Below are 23,369 nucleotides of genomic sequence, written 5' to 3'. Positions count from 1 at the left end.
GTCCCGCCCGTCTGGTCGGCCTCTTCTGGTTGGTTGGTGGAGGTGGGCGGAGCGTCTAGCTGCGCGTCCATTGGCTGTTTGGCGGGGCTACGCGGGCGGGGCTACGCGGAAAGGCCTGACCACGCAGTGATTGGGTCTGTGCTGCTGGCTTCGGGTTGTGGCTGAGGCCGGTCTCCGCTCCAGGGCCCGGGAAGATGGTGCTAGGTGGTTGCCCGGTTAGTTACTTACTTCTGTGCGGCCAGGCGGCTTTGCTGCTGGGGAATTTACTTCTGCTGCATTGTGTGTCTCGGAGCCACTCGCAAAATGCGACCGCTGAGCCTGAGCTCACATCCGCTGGCGCCGCTCACCCGGAGGGCCCCGGGGGTGCTGCGAACTGGGAATATGGCGACCCCCACTCTCCGGTCATCCTCTGCTCTTACCTGTAAGCTACCAGTGGTCGAGGCGGGTGGACGTGGAGGGTGTGCCAGGGGTATATGGGTGTTGAGGGAAGGCAGGGTTGTGGGAGGCGCTGCGTTTTTTCAGACCCTGCCCCTCTGAGGACCCAGTGGTCATTCCGAAGGCAAATAACCATGAACCAGGTTTCTCACTGCCCGTGCAGGGAAAACCCTTGTGCGTCAGTGACAGACCTTTTGGGATCCCCAAAGAGGTAACTGGATAGGAGTAACATCATATAGCCTCTGGAAGAAGGCGTGAGGCTGTGCTTTCTTTGCCCTGCGCCCTTTAGCCCAGGGAGAGTATTAGTCGGTCGATTCGGTGCCGGTACTAAAGCATAAATAAAATAAATGACTTGTCTCTGCCTACAAGGCACTTTTTTAAAAAGCAATCAATATTCTTACCGTTGCAGAATCATGCCATTTTTTAACATCTCTTTTCGATCAAACAAGAAAAGGCATTTGAGAGATGCAAAGAGGACTGAGAATTCTTTGGCTTAATTTTTGCCCTCAGAATCTTCTTGTTTGCCTACTGAAGAGATGAAACCGTGGCAGAAGTAGAATCCTTATAGAAACAGGACCAGAAACACTTCCCTTCTCCAACAAAAGGTTAATTTGGGTGGCTGTCCATTTGACCTGCTGTGCTTCAGTTTAATTGGCTTGGAAAGGGGTCAGCAGGGTGAAACTGAACCCCAGAAAACTTGATGAAGAAATGTCTTTTGCCTGTTTGATTACTTGCATGCAAACAGCGATTTGCAAAGACCGTATGATGATAATGATCATGATCTTGTGAATTACAGACCTGATGAATTTATAGAATGTGAAGACCCAGTGGATCATGTTGGAAATGCAACTGCATCCCAGGAACTTGGTTATGGTTGTCTCAAGGTGAGTTTTTGTTCTGTTGTAAGAGCAAACCCTTCAATAAAGAAATACGAATGTCTAAATGCTGTTACATAAAAAGTATAAGAGGTACAAAGTTTTTTGAAGAATTTCGTCAGAAAGACCGTTACTGGCAATTTCCAGCATGGCCAGGGTCAGTGATTGAGCGAGATACTTGGTTTCCTGATGAAGGAACAATCTCTGTGCCAAAACCACCTAGGTGCAAAGACCAACCTGTCTTTGGTTTCTTTGGCCATTGACAGAGACAGATTTTGAAACTAAAATGTCACCCCCGACTCTCCAAGGCATGCACTTTTCCTGAAAGAGCAAAACAAAGCAACACTGATGATGGATTTGCAACACTGACGATGGATTGGGCAGTATCTTTGTTACACATGCATTTGGGATGGAGCTTCTCTTGCCAATGACGTTTCTTTTCTCCAGGCAAACAGATTCCACCATGTCCTTAGGAGATAGATAGGGTTTGTCAGTATATGTCTTTGTAGGATGTTACAGCATTCCAGGGGAAGCCATTGTTAACAGTGGCTTCTTGGAATGGAAAAAAGCTATTAAGTTTTATTAATAATATCCCTAAAGCTGAGTGTACAGTTCCTAATCTATCTCTAAAAATAACCAGTGAAGTTGATGTATCTCCTCCCCACCATGGACTCACCATCCTATTATACCACATAATGCAAGTCAAGACTTGGTCAGGTGTTAAGAGAATGATGGGAAAGCATTTTTTGTACTAAATCACACACAGAGGAATAAACCCAACAGTAGTAAGACTAAAAGAGCAACTCTTACTGAAAACATGTATAGATAAATATTTTTTGAGACAGTGAAATTTTACTCTGTTGATAATTATTGATTAAAGTTTGAGTTAATATTGTATAGAGATCACTTTTGCCCATTTTAATTAAAAATTGAGTTTATCCTGTAAGCATTATTTCCCAGTCCCTTCCCTTTGAGGAACTCGCCGATGCAAATAGTAATGAGCACTGATATAAGGTTCCAGTAAAAAATGAGTATCTGTGATTTCTTGGCTAGAATTCAGTTAAGCAATGGTAAGAGGCCCAGTTCTGAAATTTTTGGCTGGAATTTAAACTTACAGATGTCCCACAGATATCAGGTAATACACATTTATGACTTAAATAAAGTCCTGAGTCAGTTAATATCCTGAGTTCTTTCCTAATTCTATTCATTTTTAATAGATAAAAAAGAGACCTCTAATAGGCAGTGACTTTTTAAATACCCACTCCCAAATGCTGTTATATGCTGTTTTTCCTATAAATTGGGATAAGTAAAGCATTGTGTTCATCTCTTCTAAACAGCCTTTAATGACTTTGAGTATGTTTGGAGTTTTCTTTTACTATATTATCGAAGAAGCCAGTCATGAAGAAGAAAACAGGAGTTTATTTAAAACAATGTACATTTAAGATGGACTCATCTAAAATCACATGAAGTGTGTCACTAAATTCCTTGCCCCTGAGCACAGCTGTACCTCACCCTTGTTGGAATAATTGTAGTCCTGAGGCAACTTTTATTCTTTTATTAGTGAATGTAAAGATAGAAATTTGTGTCAGTTGCTCTGGTGAGTTGGTTTTGGTCTTGGTTGTTATTCCACAGTTTGGCGGTCAGGCCTACAGCGACGTGGAACACACTTCAGTCCAGTGCCATGCCTTAGATGGAATTGAGTGTGCCAGTCCTAGGACCTTCCTACGAGAAAATAAACCTTGTATAAAGTAAGTGTTACTTTGATTGGAGTAGTTGGTACTTGGTTGGAGGTAGAGCCATTTTCCTTGTCTTTTTATTTGTTTATTTTTTGTTTTAAGAGACAGGGGCTCACTCTGTTACCCAGCCTGGAGTGCAGTGGTGCAATCACGGCTTATCGCAGCCTGGACCTTCTGGACTGAAGCAATACTCTTGCCTCAGCCTCCCCAGTGTCTGGGACAACAGGCACATGAGGCCACTGTGCTCAGCTCGTTGTTATTTTTTGATATGACTTTTTTTAACCACCAAAGAGGGTCTATGGCTACCATTGTGCATAATTCATTTATTGAAGCAATATGTTTATAGTAGAGAGGACTCTCAACTTAAGCCCAGAAGGTGAAGTTCTAACTGTCTCTTTTCTCCAACTTGCTAAGTGCCTTTGGGCACTCAGTTTATCCCTCATCTACAGAATTTTAGGCCAGATGATCTAGCCCCAAAATTCCTACGATAGATATAAACCTTGTGCAAATTACCTTAGTATTTCAAGAATAAAGGTTTTATTATAAAAAGTGTAGGCTCCACACTCTGAAAATCAGTTTATCTTAAAGGTAAAGGATCAAGATCATTTCTGTAAATTCTGCTTGAAGGCACAGAATTGCCTTATACAGTTTGCTAATGGAAAGAGTCAGTGGCTGTGATTAGTAATATTAGAGTAACTGCAGCTGTGTCAGCACAGTGGCTAAGGGCAGAGCCTTATGAAGAAGTCCTTGCTTTTCACTGCCGCAAAACAACAGGAAAGAGTGTTTGGAGATCAAGTGTTCATTTAAGGACAGTGCTTCCTTACCTTAGAGAACTACACGCAGGAAGCCAGCTGAGTCTCAGGAAAAGAGCCTCTACAGAGGAGGATGGGAGCCCAGACTCCTACTCCTACCATGGTGCCTGTTGTGCAAATGTGCTTGATGACTTCTTGTCCAATCCAACTCTGCAAAAGCCGGTATTTGTTCTTAGAGATGCTCCATATCTTAGCAAGTATTCTGTTGAGACCCTCTACCAACTAGAGATTCTTGGAGAGTAAAGTAAAGGTAAAGAGGGTGTGTTATAAAAAAAATGCTTTTTTGGAGATGGGATCTTGTTTGTTGCCCAGGCTGGAGTGTAGTGGCACAAACAGACCTCCTGGGCTCAAGCAATCCTCCTACCTCAGCCTCCTGAGTAACTAGGACTACAGGTGTGCTCCACCACACCTGGCTAATTTTTTTTTTTTTTTTTTTTTTTTTTTTTTTGGTAGAGACAGGATCTCGCTATGTTGCCTACATTGGCCTATAGCTCCTGGGCTCAAGTGGTCCTTCCACGTTGGCCTCCCAAAGTGCTGAGATTATAGGCATGAGCCACCACGACATGGTCAAAAAGTTTTTTAAATTATTGTGCACTGTGATGTTTGACATCTTAACCTTTCTGGCTGTGAAGAGACTGCCCTTCCTGAAGCTAGTCATTTCTTAGAGATAGCAAAGGGTCCAACCAAGCATGCCTTTGATATGCAAACTAGTCCAGAGACATATCTTCTGTTTCTGGCCTGTACACCCCAGAAAATAATATTCCTCTGCCTTAATCTTCTCAGGACCAAGTGCCAGGCAACCAGGGACCACTCCTATACCTTAGAGCCTGCTGAGGTTATTCAAACTAGCCAATTCTAAACTATTTGTCCTGCCCTGTCTTGCCTTTCCTGCAGAAACCCCAATGAAGATAGTGGCCAAAAGCCTTCCCCTCGCTTCTGTCTTCCAACTACCCTGTTATCTTTGTCAGGCAGCCCTGTGCCTCCTGCCTCTAGGACCTATGAGTATAATAAACTTTGGTTTTTCCTGATCCTCTCACCTCATTGACCATGTCATAAAAGAAAACAAAATGGAGGATAAAAGACCACAGAGGGGCCACTGCACCTTCTTCTCATCACTCATGTTAAATTCACTAAGCTTTCAGGGTTTAAATTTTCGTGCAGTAAAACATCTTCCTTTTCGTTCTTTTCACCTAGGTATACCGGACACTACTTCATAACCACTTTACTCTACTCCTTCTTCCTGGGATGTTTTGGCGTGGATCGATTCTGTTTGGGACACACTGGCACTGCAGTAGGGAAGCTGTTGACACTTGGAGGACTTGGGATTTGGTGGTTTGTTGACCTTATTTTGCTAATTACTGGAGGGCTGATGCCAAGTGATGGCAGCAACTGGTGCACTGTTTACTAAAAAGAGCTGCCGTCATGGCCCAGGGAGGCAGGTGAAAGCTCTGTCTTCTGAATTCATCTCTACAGGCTCAAAACTCTTCTTTGATATCAGACTTGATGTTATTTTTCCTCTTTGGAGGGCATTTGTTTGGTTAAGAAGGCTTGTTCAGACTTTGGAATTTCAAACCAGATTTTACCTTGCAGACGAAATGACAAGCAAGAAGTATTGTGGGAATCAAATTTTTTTCCTTTCCTCATGCACAAAACGTAAAGGATAGTGACAAGTTTATAAGCTGTGGATGGGTTTCCATAGTCTTCCTTTCTGTGCATTGCTATATCTTCAGTCCTTTGGAGCAAGCGGATCCAACAAGTTGAGCAAAGTGAATATTTGTATCCACGTTCCTCTTGTGACCCTGAGTCTTCATGCAAGGGGAACTGAAGCTGAACAATGAAAATCTTCAGCAGAAATAGAAATGGCCATGGATTGTAATACACACTGAAATTCTGACTTTCTGAATTTAAATGCAGAATAAATTTTGCCAACCTGGAGTACTGTATGAGTATTTTCAGTAGGGGGAGTAAACTCAAAATTATATTTGTTTTGCAGAAACCTAGTCATTTGAAATGAGCCCTCTTGTGTCTCCATTATGTTCCAGAGACAGTATATGCAGTGCGATAATTTCAATATTCCAATTATATTTTGAAAGCCAGCGGCATCAGATGTGTGAATTGAGCTATTCCTCCTGGCAGAGTTGTCCAGTCTAAAAATCAGCATTTACCAGCCCATGTTGTAAATTAGCATTTACCAGCCCATGCTAATAAAATTAAGATTTCATACATGTTTCCATAAAACTATTATTCGTGATTAGGTGAGATAAAGCAAGGAGCCTTATGCCTTTGAAAAGAAAAACACACTTCTACTAAATTAGGACATGATTTATGGGAGCAAAGAGAAACTTAGCACATTCTCTCAAAAAGCATGGTACTAAAGCTCTCCCTGTGGGCTGCAGCAATCAGAGATACAGCCACACTTCTGCATTCCCAAATCACCAGGAATAAAAGGAAATGTTCCAAATTGTAAGTGGTTTTAAAAACTCGGTTCCCATCCTTTGCAATCTAAGTTGAAAAGAACTGTTAAATATAAAATCAAAAGTGGGTAGTGTGGCCAACTCAGTGGAAGAGGCTGTTACTCAGAATAACTTAAAAATTCTAGGAACAAGGTAGAACTCACTCACAGTTTACCTCATAATAATTGAATTTAAAACCAGATATCACAGTTAAAGTAACTTCCCTGGATACATTCTATCATTTTGTGGCTTTCCTAAGAATTTCTTGCTTTATCATTTCCTGATCACTGTTTTTACATTATTAAAGGTGGCAATTTTCTGTAAAAAATTTAAAACAGATGATCCTATTCTGTCTTGAAAGTTCTGTACCACACTGACCTTAACCTTGCTTATCACATAACAATTGGTAAACTTTTAATTCATAATCTCTATACCCTAAGACAGTATTTATTAAATTTTTATGGGTCATGAAGAAACTAGACTCTCCCCAGAAATATGCGCATACACAGATTTTACATAGAATTTAAAGGGGTTCGTCTACATAATTTATGCATGAAACAAAATTGTACTGGTACCCCATAAATTTATACAAATAAAACAATTTAAGGGAGTTCAAGAATGCCATATATCTATTTAAAAAAAAAAAAACAACTTCTAAGGGAAGTCTAAAAAACATAAACGAATTATATTACCCAAAATAAGATGCTACTTTACACCTAACCAAGTCCTGCCTCATTTCACACTTTTTTAACCTCCTAAGTATATTCATAACCCTAACAAAAGTTGTTTTCTTTAAAATATAAGAAACTTTGGGCCCAGCACAGTGGTTCAAGCCTGTAATCCCTGCGCTTTGGGAGGCCGAGGCAGGTGGATCCTTTAGGGTCAGAAGTTCGAGACCAGCCTGGCCAACATGGTGAGAACCACCACCCCCGCCCCACCCCCCACCCCCCGTCTCCAGTGAAAATACAAAAATTACCCAGGCGTGGTGGCGTGCACCTGTAATCCCAGCTACTCGGGAGGCTGAGGTAAGAGAATCACTTGAACCCAGGAGGCAGAGGTTGCAGTGAGCCAAGATCCCACCACTGCACTTCATCCTGGGCAACAGAGTGAGGCCCTGTCTCCCCCCCAAAAAAAAAAAAATTTGCAGCTCCAAGGCTTGAAGTCATTTATGTTGCCAAGGGTGAGAACTTAGTTAAAAGGGAAAAAGACTAGAAACTACTGAAGATGCCCTTCTTACAGCCAGAAAAGCTGCTGGAGACAAAAGTTGTTCTCGCTGCTAGAGTGCTGAGAATCATCAATATTCCTATGTGACAATCCAAAATTACCAGTTTTCATTTGACTTTTAAATGACACCCATCATCCATCTACCCACAAACCTGGCCAAATGTGATACAACCAGAAAACCTGATGGATTAAAGGAGTATTATTTAACAATTGATTGCCTTTGCACTTTATTCAGGTTGTTTCTTAAATTTTGGTAGATCTATTTGTATATGTGTGTATTATATCTAGTTTATGGCTATAAAGGTTTAAAATACTACAGTGTCCTCTCAAGGTCAAATTAGAAACTGCCTGTCTTTTATTTGTTTCTTACCTTTAATAAAATGTTATCAGTTCCCCCAGATTTCCTGGCACTGTGTTCTTCTTCCACTTGACATAGGCATCTTAGCAACAGCATAGTACCCCAACCTAATGATCCCTGAATATGTGTATGTGTTTCAAACTCCATTTTTTTATTTTTTTAATTGTAATCTCACAACAGATTACCATTTTTATTTTTATTTTTATTTTTAATTTCTGAGGTACACATGCAGGATGTGCAGGTTTGTTACATAGGTAAATGTGTGCCATGATGCTTTGCTGCACCTATCAGCCCATCACCTGGGTGTTAAGCCCAGCATGCATTAGCTATTTTTGCTAATGCTCTCCCTCCCTCTACCCTACCCCCTGCCACGCCCCAGTATGTGTTGTTCACCTCCCTATGTTCATGTGTTCTCATTGTTCAGCTCCCACTTATAAGTGAGAACATGCAGTATTTGGTTTTCTATTCCTGTGTTAGTTTGCTGAGGATAATGGTTTCCAGCTCCATCCATGTCCCTGCAGAGGACTGTTCTTTTTATGGCTGCATAGTATTCCATGGTGTATATGTACCACGTTTGCTTTATCCAGTCTGTCATTGATGGGCACTTGGGTTGATACCATCCATTTTTCTTCATAAGAAGAAGATCCAAAAACCTCTTGCCATGTTTGGCACATCTCCAAACCAGGTGATATAAGTGGTTTTTTTTGTTTGTTTGTTTTTTGTTGTAGATAATCCCACTTTAAAACAAGATATTTAGTTGGTTACTTCAGGTATGACTGTCAGGAGCAAATTATCTTTTCCCTGAAGAACAGCCATGGAAAGGGAATCACTGTCAAGAGCTTCAACAACATCAGTTGTAGTAGTAATAGGTTTCCCATTTATCTTGACAATTACATCATGGTCTCTCAATCCAGAGCTGAGAGAGAGAAAAAAAAAGAGAACCATGAAACTACAAGAAGAATTTTACTTATCCCCATCTATAATATCTCTGTCTTAATGGCACTATTTTGCTGGCATTAAGCATACAAACCAGAAATAGCCTCAATCCTTCCAAATCGTAAAGCTATTCTAAAACATGCTGCAAAAACATCCCTAGAGGACAACTGTCCTCTAGACAGTTTACCTTTACCTTTATAAAATTAATTTCGTATCAGAATCATGTGAGAAGTTTACTCCTCCCATTTTTTGGAATTGGTTTGGAAGGGGGAGTTTAGCTTTTAATTTCTATCAGTCCCTGACCTCTGTGAACTTCAAACATACTCCCAGCTTTAGCAGCCAAAGTGAAAAGCCCAAGTGCTATGTTTTCTCACAGACACTTAAACTCAGCTCAGTTTGATTCTGGCAGCCCACTCGCCCATCTTCCCCAGCCGCCCGCCCCCCACCCCCACCCCGCCACCCGGCTCACCAGCTTATGGAGCTGGGAAGGATGCTGAGCTGCATTATAGGAATTCTACTTCCAGTAAATCAAAAACCCGCCAACCTTCTGAGTCTAAATATTTCAAGCTCTGGCTCTAGGCTCCTTTTCCCCAAAGTTGTGACTTTATTGCCTTCAACTTAATTGCTTCACATAGACTATATATTCTAGAAGCAAAAACCAGCTCCAAATACAAAACACTACAATACAGAAATAGCCATGCCAGTGATTTGGTAAAAATAGGCTGAAAAAGGAACAGCAAATGACTCCAGGAGACACCATTTGATAGAAATGGAAGAATGTTAATGTTGTTTGATCAAGATATGTGGAGTTTAAAAAGAAGAAGTTTAATGCAAGAGGATGTGAAGAGACGCTTAAGTATAAAACTAAAATCAAGAAATAACCTTAGAACAAGGACAGTTTAGGAGGATGACTTAGGACCAGTAAGTACAAAGAAAGAACTTATAGACAACTTAATTCATACTAGTCCCGTGATTCAGAAAAGAGAAAAAGAAACCCGCAAATTATTACTAATAACCTATGCACCAAATATGAGGAACTATGGCTCAGACAGGACAAATGATCTTTTTCTGTGTCATGCAACTTGTGAGAGGGATTTCATCCTGGGTCTTTCAAACTTGGGAACCCATCTTCTTGCCACTAAATCACTCTGCCTCTCAGAAACAAAAAAGCAACCACCAAAGCAGGATAATAGAAGGGTTCAACCAGGGCCCACATCCCTGTTCTCTGCTCCCTGATTTACTGCGTTCTACAAGTTAATGAACCTCTTTGTACCACAGCTGCTTCCTCTGTAAAATAATATCTATATCATAAAATGTTGGGAGCACAAACAGTTGTATAAAATACTTCAAATAGACCAGGAGCAGTGGCTCACACCTGTAATCCCAACACTTTGGGAGGCCCAGGCATGTGGATTGCCTGAGGGTAGGAGTTCGAGACCAGCCTGGCCAACATGGTGAAATCTCGTCTCTATTAAAAGTACAATAATTAGCTAGGTGTGTAATCCCAGCTACTTGGGAGACTGAGGCAGAAGAATCGCTTGAACCCAAGAGGCAGAGGTTGCAGTGAGCCGAGATCACGCCATTGCACTCCAGCTGGGGCAACAAGAGCGAAACTCAGTCTCAAAAAAAAATAAAAATAAAAATAAAACACTTCAAATAGTGCCTGAGATATAGTAAAAGTTTTGTAAGTGCCAGATAATCGTGTAATTATCATTATTATTAGGTATAGGGTGGTGAAAGCCAGAAAGAACAGATTTGTTTGAGACAGCCTCTCAGTCTGTTACCCAGGCTGGAGTACAGTGGTGCAATCATGGCTCACTGCAGCCTCAAACTCCTGGGCTCATGTGATCCTCCTGCCTCAGCCTCCCAAGTATTTGGGACTATAGGCACCTGCCACCACACCCAGCTGATTTTGTTTATTTTGTTTATTTATTTTTAGAAACTATGTTGCTCAGGCTGGTCTCGAACTCCCGGTTTCAAATGATCCTCCCACATCATGGTATGAGCCACCATGCCCAGTCCTGATTTCTGTTCATCAGCAACTTCCGGCACTAATTTTCACATTTTAACATACATATGAATCACCTGGGCATCTTGTTAAACATGCAGATTCCGATTCAGTGGATCAAAGATGGGACCTATGATTCTGCCTTTCCAACAAGCCCTGCTGAGCTAATGATACTGGTCTGCAGACCACATTCTGAGTAGCAAGGACTTAGCCGAAAGAAATAGCTTTGGTCTTGAACCAGAACTTAAAAATAAGGAGGTGGGGGAAGAGTGGAGCAGAGCAGGAATGAGAAAAGTCCAGAAAAGCCAGGGACAAGCCAAATTTAGTATCATGAGACCTATGACTGCTATGCTGAACAGTGTGCCCTCTGATTTCACTAGAGGGAAAGCCCCAGTGAAAGTGGTGCCATAATCTAAACAGATTACTGAGCTCTTGAAAAATAAAAACAATGAGAAGGGATAATAAAGAAGTACAGACCAGGCGCGGTGGCTCACGGCTGTAATCCCAGCATTTTGGGAGGCCACGACAGGCGGATCACAAGGTCAAGAGATCCAGACCATCCTGGCCAACACAGTGAAAACCCGTCTCTACTAAAAACACAAAAATTAGCCAGGCATGGTGGCACACGCCTGTAGTCCCAGCTACTCGGGAGGCTGAGGCAGGAGAATCGCTTGAACCCAGGAGGTAGAGGTTGCACTGAGCCGAGATGGTGCCATTGCACTCCAGCATGGGGACAGAGCGAGACTCTGTCAGAAGAAGAAGAAGAAGGAAGAAGGAAGAAGGACAACAGAGAAGCCCAGGAGAATGATATTTGTAGGACAAGGCACCTCTTCCCTCAGTACTTAGTATTAAATGTTTTGAAACAACAGTGAAATCAGCTGGAGAACCTTCTTTTGGAAGCTGTTCTAGCCTTTGCTTTATTACACAGGTCTTAGTGCTGGCCTCTGATATTGTCATTCAGAATTCAAATAAAAACGTAGGTTTTGTGGCGTTTTGCTATAGTTTATTTTTTTTTTTTTTTTTTTTTTTGCTTGTTTGTTTGAGACAGGGTCTCACTCTCTTGCCCAGGCTGGAGTGCAGTGGCATGAGCACAGCTCATTATAGCCCAGACTTCAGATGATCCTCCCATCTCAACCTGCCCAAGTAACTGGGACCACAGGCGCAAGCCACCGCGCCTGGCTAATTTTTTTTTTTAATGGAGTCTCGTTTTGTTGCCTAGGCTAAAGTACAGGGGCGTGATTCCAGCTCACTACAACCTCTGCTGCCCAGGTTCAAGTGATCCTCCGACCTCAGCCTCCCAAATAGCTGGGATTACAGGCATGCGACACCACACCCAGCTAATTTTTATATTTTTTAAGTAGGGAAGGGGTTTCACCAAGTTTGCCAGGCTGGTCTCAAAATCCTGACCTCAAGTGATCTGCCCACCTTGGCCTCCCAAAGTGCTGGGATTACAGGCCTGAGTCACGGCACCTGGCCTAATTTTTATTTTTTGTAGAGACAGCGCTTCACCATGTTCCCCAGGCTGGTCTCGAACTCCCAGGCTCAAGCAATCCTCCCACGTCAATCCCCCCAAGTGCTAGGATTACAGGGGTGAGCCAACATGCCCAGCCAAAAAATTTGTTTTAAAATACCTAAAATATGGCCAGGCGCGGTGGCTCGTGCCTGTAATCTCAGCACTTTGGGAGGCCAAGGCAGGTGGATCACCTGAGGTCGGGAGTTCGAGACCAGCCTGGCCAATAATGTGAAACTCCGACTCTAATAAAAATACAAAAATTAGCTGGGCGTGGTGGCGGGCACCTGTAATCACAGCTATTTGGGAGGCTGAGGCAGGAGAATCTCATGAACCCAGGAGGTGGAGTTTGCAGTGAGCCAAGATTGCACCATTGCACTCCAGCCTGGGCGACAAGAGTGAAACTCAGTCTCAAAAAAAAAAAACCTAAAATATATACCCAAACCTTTAACACTTTAAATTCTTCCCATTCTTAATAATAACTATTAATGGGCCGGGCATAGTGGCTCACACCTGAAATCATAGTACTTGGGGAGGCCAAGGCGGGTGGATCACTTGAGGTCAGGAGTTCGAGACCAGCCTGGCCAACACGGTGAAACCCTTTCTCTACTAAAAATACAACAATTAACCAAGCATGGTGGCTGGTGCCTGTAATCCCAGCTACTTGGGAGGCTGAGGCAGGAGAATCGCTTGAACCTGAGAGGTGGAGGTTGCAGTGAGCCGAGATTGTACCATTGCACTCCAGCCTGGGCAACAAGAGTGAGACTCCATCTCAAAAGAAAAAAAAAACTATTAATGAATAGTTAATAGTTACTAATACCTAATAGGTGTTAATCACTTAATAGTTATTAAGTAATAACTATTAATATTGAAAGGATAGATTTGGGAATTCCTAGCCAAATTAATTTAAACTTATGCTATTAACTCATAACATGAACTCTTGACTATAGAGAACCACCTCCCTCCCAAAATACAAAAAAAGCCTTTATAAGTACCCAAGTGTAAATCAGCACTGTCCTATAGACAACAGTGCAAGCCACATATGTAATTTTAAATTTTCGTGTAGCCACATTTTAAAAAATTTTTAAACAGATGAATTTAATTTACTAATATATCTTATTTAACACAATACATCCAAAATATTATCATTGTAACGTGATATTTTTAAAATAGTTATTTTACACTCTGTTTCCTATGTCTTTGAAATCCACTTGAAATAACACACACCCCAATATACTACTACACAATGACAATATCTTTTTTTTTTTTTTGAGGCAGAGTCTTGCTCTGTTGCCCAGACTGGAGTACAGTGGTGTGATCTCAGCTCGCTGCAACCTCTGCCTCCCATGTCCAAGCGATTCTCCTGCCTCAGCCTCCCAAGTAGCTGCAATTACAGGCATACCCACTAATTTTTGTATTTTTAGTAGAGACGGGGTTTCACTATGTTGGCCAGGCTGGTCTCAAACTCCTGACCTCAGGTGATCCGCCTACCTTGGCCTCCCAAAGTGTTGGGATTACAGGCGTGAGCCACTGCGCCTGGCCTGGGTTTTTTTATTTAAATTAAACTTAATTTAATTCAAAATTCAGTTCCTCAGTCACACCGGCCACACTTCATGTGTTCAGTACATGTAGGTAGTGGCCACTGTATTGGACAGATCAAGTCTGGATCCCCCATGTGTTTTACCATGGCACACATCTAGTAAAAGCAAAGGTTAAAAAAAAAAAAAAAAAAAAAAAAAAAAGCAAAGGTAGATGACAAAGGCCTTCACTTCACTTACCTTTGAGCAGCTGTTCCTTCCACCACTTTACATACATAAACCCCAGAACTCACATCAGGGAAATCTGGATAATGCATTTTCAATTCTTTACTAAGGCTAAGAGAAGTGAGAAGATACTCTGTTCTGCTCTAGGCTCACAAAGGCCAAGGAAGATTCCATCAAGCTAATCACAGTCATTCTCTCGGTTCGTGCTGAGCCTCTATCCCAAAGCCTAGAACCACTGGACATTATAAAACACAGCCACAATGAAATAAACTATGTATAGTTTGTGCTGATGCAGGCAGAGGCAGATACATACGCTGAGACAGATAGGGCCTAGGGTCACAAGAGTACCTGGCTGTGGTCCAAGTGGCTCAGCTTTTCTGTTAAGACTGTGCAGCTATGGTTTTTGCCTCTGAAAAACAACCCAGACATATTCAAACATATGCTTACGGCGTAGTGAGGGACAGCATTTGCAGACCCAGATGTTTCTTATTTGAAAACGCCATTCCTAGAAAGGAAAGTTAGGATGTGTTATAACAAAACCTCTTTCCTGTTAGCACAGCTTAAAAGACACCCATGTCCCAGGATCTCTTTGCCATCATAGCTGTCCTTTCAGGTTACTTGGATGAAACACAGGCTTCAGAGAACCTTTGTCATTAGCACTACACTCCTCCCACCCACCTCCTGCCTCCAGCCCCTAGGTTTCATTTCCACATTTGCTCAATCCAAATATTTCTGGGTACAACTCATGCTTGGTTTGTGCCTAGTCCCCCAAACAGTGCTGCTTAAATCACCATTATAGGAGCTGCGTACAAGTGAGTGACCCAGTAGTCACTGGCTGTCTCCGGGCCAGGCATGGTGGTTCACACCTGTAATCCCAGCACTTTGGGAGGCCGAGGCAGGCAGATCACTGGAGGTCAGGAGTTCAAGACCAGCTTGGGCAACATAGTGAAACCCCATCTCTACTAAAAATACAAAAATTAGCTGGGTGTGGCAGTGGGTGCCTGTAGTCCCAGCTACTTGGGAGGCTGAGGCAGGAGAATCACTTGAACCCAAGAGGCAGAGGTTGCAGTAAACCAAGATCACGCCACTGCACTCCAACCTGGATGACGAGCAAAATTCTGTCTCAAACACAAAAACAAAAAAATTGCTGTCACCACAAAAGATTGAATGTTCCTGAAAAGCACGAGGCAACAAACAAAAAAAATCCCAACTTGCTTTACCTGTCAACTGGCGCTCATGGTATTCTTCCAAGAACTGCCTGACTCGATCTGAAGGAATTGCAAAGGAGATTCCTTCAGTCACTGCCAATGAATTGACGCCAACCACATCACCATCCTGGCAAGGGAGGGGACATCATTCAGTCATGAAGTTTTGCAGACTGACGAGTGCAAGACCAGAACATGCAGAGAAAGGAGTGAAGCTAGTTACTTAGGGTAAGAAAACCGGGCCGAGACGAACTTTGTACTTCTTCAAAAGAGAGCAACGGCTGTTCCTTTATAGGGCAAAGGGCAACTGCACATGCACAGAAGTTATCTTCTTTTCATGGCCAAAGGATCAAGGATGCTGAGGATTTTTTTAAATCTTGAGCTCATGGCCGGGCACAGTGGCTCACGCCTGCAATCCCAGCACTTTGGGAGGCCAAGGCGGGCAGATCATGAGGTCAGGACATTGAGACCATCCTGGCTAACACATTGAAACCCCGTCTCTACCAAAAATATAAAAAATTAGCCGGGCATGGTGGCAGGCACCTGTAGTCCCAGTTACTTGGGAGGCTGAGGCAGGAAAACAGTGTGAACCCAGGAGGTGGAGCTTGCAGTGAGCCGAGATCGCGCCACTGCACTCCAGCCTGGGCGACAGAGCAAGACTCCATCCCAAAAAAAAAAAAAAAAAAAAAAATTCTTGTGCTCTTTTTTTTCATTTAGTAAGTTACATTGACTTTAAAAGTGAGCCACAGTTTGTGTTTGGACAAAGGTAGAAGGACAAGGAGCATTTGCCTTTTTATTATTTAACCAAAACTAAAAATAAACATGGAAAAGGTAAAAAGCTGTGGGATTGTCAGCAACACTGCATTGAAACTATTCAGAAGAATTAGCAAAATTGACCTTAGGGATCATCAAAGCTTTGCTAAGCTAAAGGTAGGAGGTAGAAAATATTTTCCTCTTTATGCACCTCATCTTCCTTTAGCCTTTTAGGTAATGGGAAAGGATAGAAAAGAGATTTCTTTTTTCTTTTCTTTTTTCTTTTTTTCTTTTTGAGATGGAGTCTCGCTGTGTTGCCTAAGCTGTGTTGCACTGGTGCAATCTTGGCTCATTGCAACCTCTGCCTCCTGGGTTCAAGCGGTTCTCCTGCCTCAGCCTCCCAAGTAGCTGAGATTACAGGCGCATGCCACCATGTCCAGTTAATTTTTTTTTTTTTTTTTTTTTTTTTTTTGTATTTTAGGTAGAGATGGGTTTTCACCATGTTGGACAGGCTGGTTTTGAATTCCTGACTCCACCCGCTTCGGCCTCCCAAAGTGCTAGGATTACAGCAGTGAGCCACTGTACCCAGCCAGAAAAGAGATTTCTGATTGTGTTAAACTACAGATTGTAATTCAGTAGGTCTGGGGTATGGCCTGAAATTCTGCATTTCATCCCTGCTCTAGTAAACTCATTGTCTAATGGAGAAGGCAGGAACAAAACAAACAAAAATGACATGCAATGCTATGAGTGAAAAAAAAAAATCATTTTGCATAAAATTCATTCTAAAAGCAAATGTAATATTTAAGCAGGAACCAAAAGCAATCAGTGCGAAGGGACTCAGAAAGGATGATCACATGCTATATGTCAAAAAGCACTGCACTCTTTTAGGTTTTCACATGTATTTGAGCAACTAGAAAGAGACATGGAATACAATTTAAGAATACATGACACAGCAATGTATTTGGGAGGCCAAGGCAGGCAGCTCACTTAAAGTCAGGAGTGCTGGTTGTGGCTTTTCTCTCATCTATAAGCAGGTCAAGAGGTCAAGACTAAAAACCTGGGCAGATGACATTATGTAATTAGCATTTTTAAATGAGAGATAGTTCTTCATATGCAGCATCAGGGGGTCTTCAAGGATCTACAATTCAGAGTAAAGCTGGTCATTCGGCATAAACCTGGGTTTAATATCCAGGGCTTTTGGCACAGTGTGGTGGCTCATGCCTATAATCCTAACATCTTGGGAGGCCGAAGCAGGAGGATCATTTGATCTCAGGGGTTTGAGACCAGCCTGGGCAACATAGTGAGACATCGTCTCTATTAAATAAATATATATATATATATATATATATATATATAATCCAGGGCTTTTGGTAACTAGCCAATGAAAACAGAAAGCACAGGGAAGAGAGAAATTTCAAAGGAAGCCAGAGCTAGAACCCCAGTGTTCTCAGTGGAATGAGATCACACACCAGGATAACAAGCTTGAATTTTTTCTAACTACTGATTTAAGGTCCGAGAACAGAAAAGCACCATTCCACAGCTCTCTACACAAGAGTGGCACCCGAGTCAGCATCATGGAAAATGTAAAGTCCTTTTTTGTTTTTGTTTTTGTAGATACAGTGTCTTGCTGTGTTGCCCAGGCTAGTCTCAAACTCCTGGCCCCAAGCAATCATCCCAGATGTGCTGGGATTACAGGCTTGAGCCACCACCCCTGACCTGGAATTAATAAAGTCTTTGAAAGTTAAGAGGAAACATGAAGCAACAAGGAGAGTGATCACTTACCAAGTTCACCAGAGGACCACCAGAATTCCCAGGCTAAAAGCGGAATTTGAAAAAGACATCAGTGAAGCCAATGAATACATGCCCCCTTGTCCTTTATACATAGCTCCCAAAACAGTTTACCAAAAGCAGCCCACTCTAGTAAGCTCCTATTCCCCTCAGGCCGGCAAAATTGTGCCCCTATCATCACCAATACCAAAGTAAGTGTAGGTAAAGAACTATAGCAGTGGGACCACCACCTTCTCCCTTTTTGTTGTTTTTTTTTTTTTGAGACGGAGTCTTATTCTGTTGCCTAGGCTGGAATGCAATGGCACAATCTCGACTCACTGCAACCTCTGCCTCCCGGTTCAAGTGATTCTCCTGCCTCAGCCTGTTGAGTAGGTGGGATTACAGGTACCCGCCACCATGCCCGGCTAATTTTTGTATTTTTAGTAGAGACGGGGTCTCACCATGTTGGCCAGACTGGTCTCGAACTCCTGACCTCGTGATCCACCCACCTTGGCCTCCCAAAGTGCTAGGATTACAGGCGTGAGCCACCATGCCTGGTCAAGGGACCACCACCTTCTTATAGGAAGGGTGGCCTCCACAACAGACCACCCAATGGCATGGATGCCAGCTATCACATTGAACAGGACAGATCTTAACAAAGTGGCATTCCATTCCTCCCACAGCGATTTAACCAAACCTGGACATTCCCAAAAGGCCAAAGTTCACTCTGACATATTCTTCTCACTGAACTGCCAATATTGTGTGATCCGAGGATAGGCCTCCTGTGTCAGCAATCCCCAAACTTTTTGGCACAGGGATTGGCTTTGTGGAAGACAATTCTTCCACAAAGAGGGGTGGTTTGGGATGAAACTGCTCCACCTCAGATCATCAGGCATGAGTTAGATTCTCATAAGGAACATGCAACCTAGATCCCTTGCATGTGCAGTTCACAATGGGTTTGCACTCCTATGAGAATCTAATGCCGCCACTGATCTGACAGGAGGTGGAACTCGGGCAGTCATTCTCACTCGCCCGTGGCTCACCGCCTGCTGTGCGGCCCAGTTCCTAACAGGCCATGGACCTGTACTGGTGCACAGCCCACGGGTTGGGCACCTCTGTCCTAAGTGACTTACATTAATTGCGGCATCAATCTGGACGTAGTCTATATCTGAATCCTTCATCCCCAGTTCTTTGCCCTTTCGCTGTTTGGTGCTGACAATTCCTGCAGTAGCTGTGTTCTGCAGAGAAACTGGGCTGCCCAGAGCCACCACAAACTCTCCGGCCCGAAGGTCAGATGATCTTCCCAGCATCAGCACAGGAAGGTCAGCCTGCACGTGCCCAAAGAGGCATGAGGATGACAGAAAGGGTAAAGAACAAATTAAGATCAGAATTGACCAATGTGTGTGTCTAACACATATATGATGCTGTCTCTATCACCTTGGCCCTTATCACCTGAAAAGCACCCACTCACACAGCTTCTATGACTGCCTTCTACTTCTTCCTCAAAGTCCAACTACCGTGAAGTTCTCAATTGTTAAGATGACTAGGGTCATTTCTAAGATCTAAAACAATTAATTTGTAGAAATTACTATTAGTAAACAGACAGTGAAGTCACCGATGAACATAAACTGACATTAGCAATTTACACAGCACCATTCCAGCTCGAAGCTTAACAGTCAAAGTGAATAAGCCACAAACAGAAAGAAGATCACCCAGGGTGACACTCCTCACACTGTAATGTGCGTGCAAATCACCTCGGGATGTTATGTTAATGCAGATTCTGAGTCAGCACATCTATGTGGGTAAAGGCTGAGACTGAATTCTAAAAAGCTCTCAAACACCATGTCAATATATCTGATATGCACACCATGAGTACTATGTGTAGTAAGGACTTCAAAGTATTCCTTAGCAACTTTGAGTCCATTGCAGTAATTTCTGATATCCTAAGACAAATAGAGGAATAATTTTCCCTGAAGCAGGGTTTGTTGAAGAAGGAGTTGAAGGAGGAAAAAAAAAAAAAAAAAGACTGCTTGATAGTTAATAGAAACAGTTAGAGGCCAACTACAGTGGCTCACACCTGTAATCCTAGCACTTTGGGAGAGCGAGGCAGGCGGATCACTTGAGGTCAGGAGTTTGAGACCAGCCTGACCAACATGGTAAAACCCAGTCTCTACTAAAAGTACAAAAATTAGCCGGGCATGGTGGCAGGCACCTGTAATCCCAGCTATTCAGGAGACTGAGGCAGGAGAATCGCTTGAACCCAGGAGGCAGAGGTTGCAGTGAGCTGAGACTGAGCCACTGCACTCCAGCGTGGGTGACAGAGGGAGACTGTTTCAAAAAGAAAGAAGAAAGAAAAGAAAAGAGAAGAGAAGAAAAGAAAAGAAAAGAGAAAAGAAAAGGTAAGGGACATACAGAAAGGCATTGAAGCAAATAAGAAGGAGTAAAGTACAGAAAGAAACCAGAGAAAAGCATACATTTGACAGAAAAGATGTGGTGTGAGAGTGTAGTGGGGCAGAAAATATTAGCAAATAGATAAAAATCCCCAAATATGCAGACTCTGACTCAGCCCTGAAATACTCACATTTGGTTCAATCTTAATCACCGCAAGATCCAATTTAAGGTCAATATCCTTGACAACGGCTTCATAACGGGCCCCATTCTGGAGCACCACCTCAATCCACTGCTGGTTCCTGACAATGTGGGCATTGGTGATAATGAGCCCATCCTCAGACACTATGAACCCAGAGCCACTGTACACAGGAACAGGCATGCTGCCATGAAGTAACCTGTCTCCACAAGACAATAGTATAGACAGAGGGCAAGAAAGTTAGGGGATACAGCCATATCATCTGAGAGTCACGGGAACCTCAGTCTTATTAAACATACCTCCATCACAGTTTTCTTTTCTTTATTTCTTTTTTCTTTTTTTCTTTTTTTGAGACAGAATCTCACTCTGTTGCCCAGGCTGGAGTGCAGTGGCACAATCTCGGCTCACTGCAACCACCTCCGGGGTTCAAGCAATTTTCCTGCCTCAGCCTCCCAAGTAGCTGAGATTACAGGCATGCACCACCATGCCTGACTAAGTTTTGTATTCTTCGTAGAGATGGGGTTTCACCATGTTGGCCAGGCTGGTCTCGAACGCCTGACCTCAGGTGATACACACGCCTCGGCCTCCCAAAGTGCTGGAATTACAGGCGTGAGCCACCATGCCCAGACTTCCATCACAGTTTTCTCAGACATTTCACTTTTCCCTGGCTATGCGTAAATTTTCTTCATGTATCAATGGACTTGGCACGCACAGGGCCCCAGCCATCTCTTGTGAGCATGGTTGAGAGCTGGCTCCAGCTCTCCTTTTCCAGGGACACTGCCTCTTCAGAGTTGGTTAGTGTAGCAGCCCATGGGTTCTCTGCTGCGAAAAGGCTGAACCCAATCCTCATACTAGAGGCAAAAGTGAGCCTCGTACCACAGTATCAAGGACCCAGGTAGGAGAGAATCAAAGGGCTCTGACTCTGGCTTAGTTTCTGCCACCAACTGGCCTCGCAACATAGGACAAATTAACCCTGCTCTCTGGGTCTGGATTTCCTTGCATCCAAAGTGGGGGCTGAGCAACAACACAACCAAAATGCCTACTAAGCTGGATGTGGTGGCTCACACCCATAATCCCAGCACTTTGGGAGGCTAAGGTGGCAGATCGTTTGGGTCCAAGAGTTCGAGACCAGCCTGGGCTATATAAAAAAACCTTGTCTCTCCAAAAAATACAAATATTAGCTGGGTGTGGTGGCACCTGCCTATAGTCCCAGTTACTCCAGAGGCTGAGGTGGGAGGATTACTTGAGCCTGGTAGATGGAGCTGCAGTGAGCTATATGATCTGTTATTGCATTTCAGCCTTGGCGACAGAGCAAGACCTCGTCTCAAAAAAGAAAAGAAAATGCCTACTAGCTCTTACATCTGACCTTAAATTTTGTCTGTGGCAGGAGGGGCAAAAGCACCAGCCACCGAAGTAGGCAGGGGGAGCTCGGATTTGGAAGTCATCCTTGTGCCTCTGCTCTTTGGTTAAATGACCTTGAACAGGTTATTCAACCTCTTTACGTCTCAGTTTCCTCACTGGTTTTTTAGGATTAAATGACGCTTGCGAAGGGTCTGGAGTAGGTAGGCACGCAGAAACCATTAGCTGGGACAGTGGAGGTCTTCCTCCTCCTCCTTTACCTGCCCCACAGTTGAATGTGAACCACCGATGGCGCCACCTTCTCCACCACCGCGGCGATGAAGTTGTAATTCCTCCTGAGCGGGCCTGCCCTTCTGCTCCCTATGAAGAAATACTGGGTCAAGATTACGCCTCGAGCGAGCCAGACCTGCTATCCTAGTTGGAAAAATGTTAAAGGCAAGTCAGTGTTCAAAAGGTGCATGGTGAGGGAGAATCCACGTAGCAGCCGGTAAAGAGCCCCAGTTACGGAGGAAAGGAAATCAGGAACAGAGAGGGGTCGAATCCAGGAGGCAAATGACGCAGGAGGACCCTGCGCGAACTGTGCGGTCTCAGTGAGGTCTTGTTCCTTTACGCTCCTCCAGAGTTAGAAGGTGACCCGCGCCCCCCGCGGCTCACCTGTATCCCTGCAGTTCCCCCACTGCACAGGCACGGCCGGGATATTGCCCAGACGGCGCACGGCACGGTTTTCGGTCCGGAGCGCACACAGGCTGGGGTACGTGCGCTTGTCGCTGCCGCACACGGCCCCTCCCTTGGTCGGGCAACCGCAGGTGCTGGGGAGCCCGGGGCGCAGCGGCTCGAAGCACTGCAGCCCCGGGGCGCACGGCTGTCCCTGCGCTCCGCCGCAGACTTGACCCTCTGCCGCGGGGCAGACGCGGCAACAGCGGCACAGGTCGAGCACCGGCGTGGTCCCCAGCGCGCAGGTGGGCAGCGCGGGGCAGCGCGTGGGCTGGCAGACCGCGGGGCAGGCCAGCTGGGTATGTAGTCTCTCAGCCCCGGCCCAGAGGACCGGCACCAGGAGCAACAGCAGCCCCGGCAGGAGGCATAGTTCCAGCCCTGCGGGCCGCAGCTGAGGTCTAATCATCCTGCTCCTTCCTTCCTCGCTTCCACTCTTCAGTGACTTCACTCTGGACCTGCAAACGCTCCTAAATGAGAGACACTTTCTCCCGGCCATGGCGCCGCCTCCGCCGGCCCCCAAACTTTAAGGGGCAGAGCCTGGCATACCTCTCCACACACACACCCGTACATCCCCTACCACCCGCCCCGTCCGGTCCGCGCCCCGGAGCCAGGTTCTCCCCCAGGCAATGAGGGGAAGGTCTCTAGCCCTACCCGGAGGAGGAACCTACCTCCTGAAATCCCTAAAACCGACAATGGGGGCAGACTGATAAGAAAGCTCACCCACCCGTGGTCAGAAGGTCAGTATTAGAAAAGCACATGGCCAGCCGGGCGCGGTGGCTCAAGCCTGTAATCCCAGCACTTTGGGAGGCTGAGACGGGCGGATCACGAGGTCAGGAGATCGAGACCATCCTGGCTAACACAGTGAAACCCCGTC

At 44.2% G+C, this 23,369-nt stretch overlaps 2 protein-coding genes across 4 annotated transcripts; one reads left to right on the top strand and one right to left on the bottom strand.

Moving 5' to 3' along the window:
* Window positions 1–57: 57 nt before the first annotated feature.
* On the top strand, window positions 58–6,959 carry TM2D2 (TM2 domain containing 2). Its single transcript, XM_023214507.1, has 4 exons — window positions 58–421; window positions 1,232–1,319; window positions 2,943–3,058; window positions 5,053–6,959. The coding sequence occupies exons 1-4, from the start codon at window positions 195–197 to the stop codon at window positions 5,264–5,266; spliced, it is 645 nt and encodes a 214-aa protein (XP_023070275.1). The 5' UTR covers window positions 58–194; the 3' UTR covers window positions 5,267–6,959.
* A 1,127-nt stretch (window positions 6,960–8,086) lies between these two features.
* On the bottom strand, window positions 8,087–23,363 carry HTRA4 (HtrA serine peptidase 4). Of its 3 annotated transcripts, XM_023214506.1 has the most exons (9): window positions 22,436–23,363; window positions 22,042–22,141; window positions 20,417–20,621; window positions 18,969–19,163; window positions 17,851–17,883; window positions 15,331–15,445; window positions 14,558–14,615; window positions 14,126–14,221; window positions 8,087–8,809 (listed from the first exon to the last, which is right to left on the bottom strand). In XM_023214506.1, exons 1-9 carry the CDS (start codon window positions 22,989–22,991, stop codon window positions 8,647–8,649), a joined length of 1,521 nt encoding a protein of 506 aa, XP_023070274.1. In that variant the 5' UTR covers window positions 22,992–23,363; the 3' UTR covers window positions 8,087–8,646. The 3 variants fall into 3 exon arrangements, 2 of the variants coding, with proteins under 2 accessions (XP_023070274.1, XP_023070273.1); XM_023214505.1 differs by lacking the exon at window positions 14,126–14,221; XR_002732052.1 differs by lacking the exon at window positions 14,126–14,221 and having other exon boundaries at window positions 8,674–8,809; window positions 14,459–14,615.
* Window positions 23,364–23,369: the final 6 nt, after the last annotated feature.

The sequence above is a fragment of the Piliocolobus tephrosceles genome, chromosome 7 (assembly GCF_002776525.5).
Source record: "Piliocolobus tephrosceles isolate RC106 chromosome 7, ASM277652v3, whole genome shotgun sequence".
Lineage (NCBI taxonomy): Eukaryota > Metazoa > Chordata > Mammalia > Primates > Cercopithecidae > Piliocolobus > Piliocolobus tephrosceles.
This window is presented reverse-complemented; position numbering and strand designations above follow the sequence as displayed.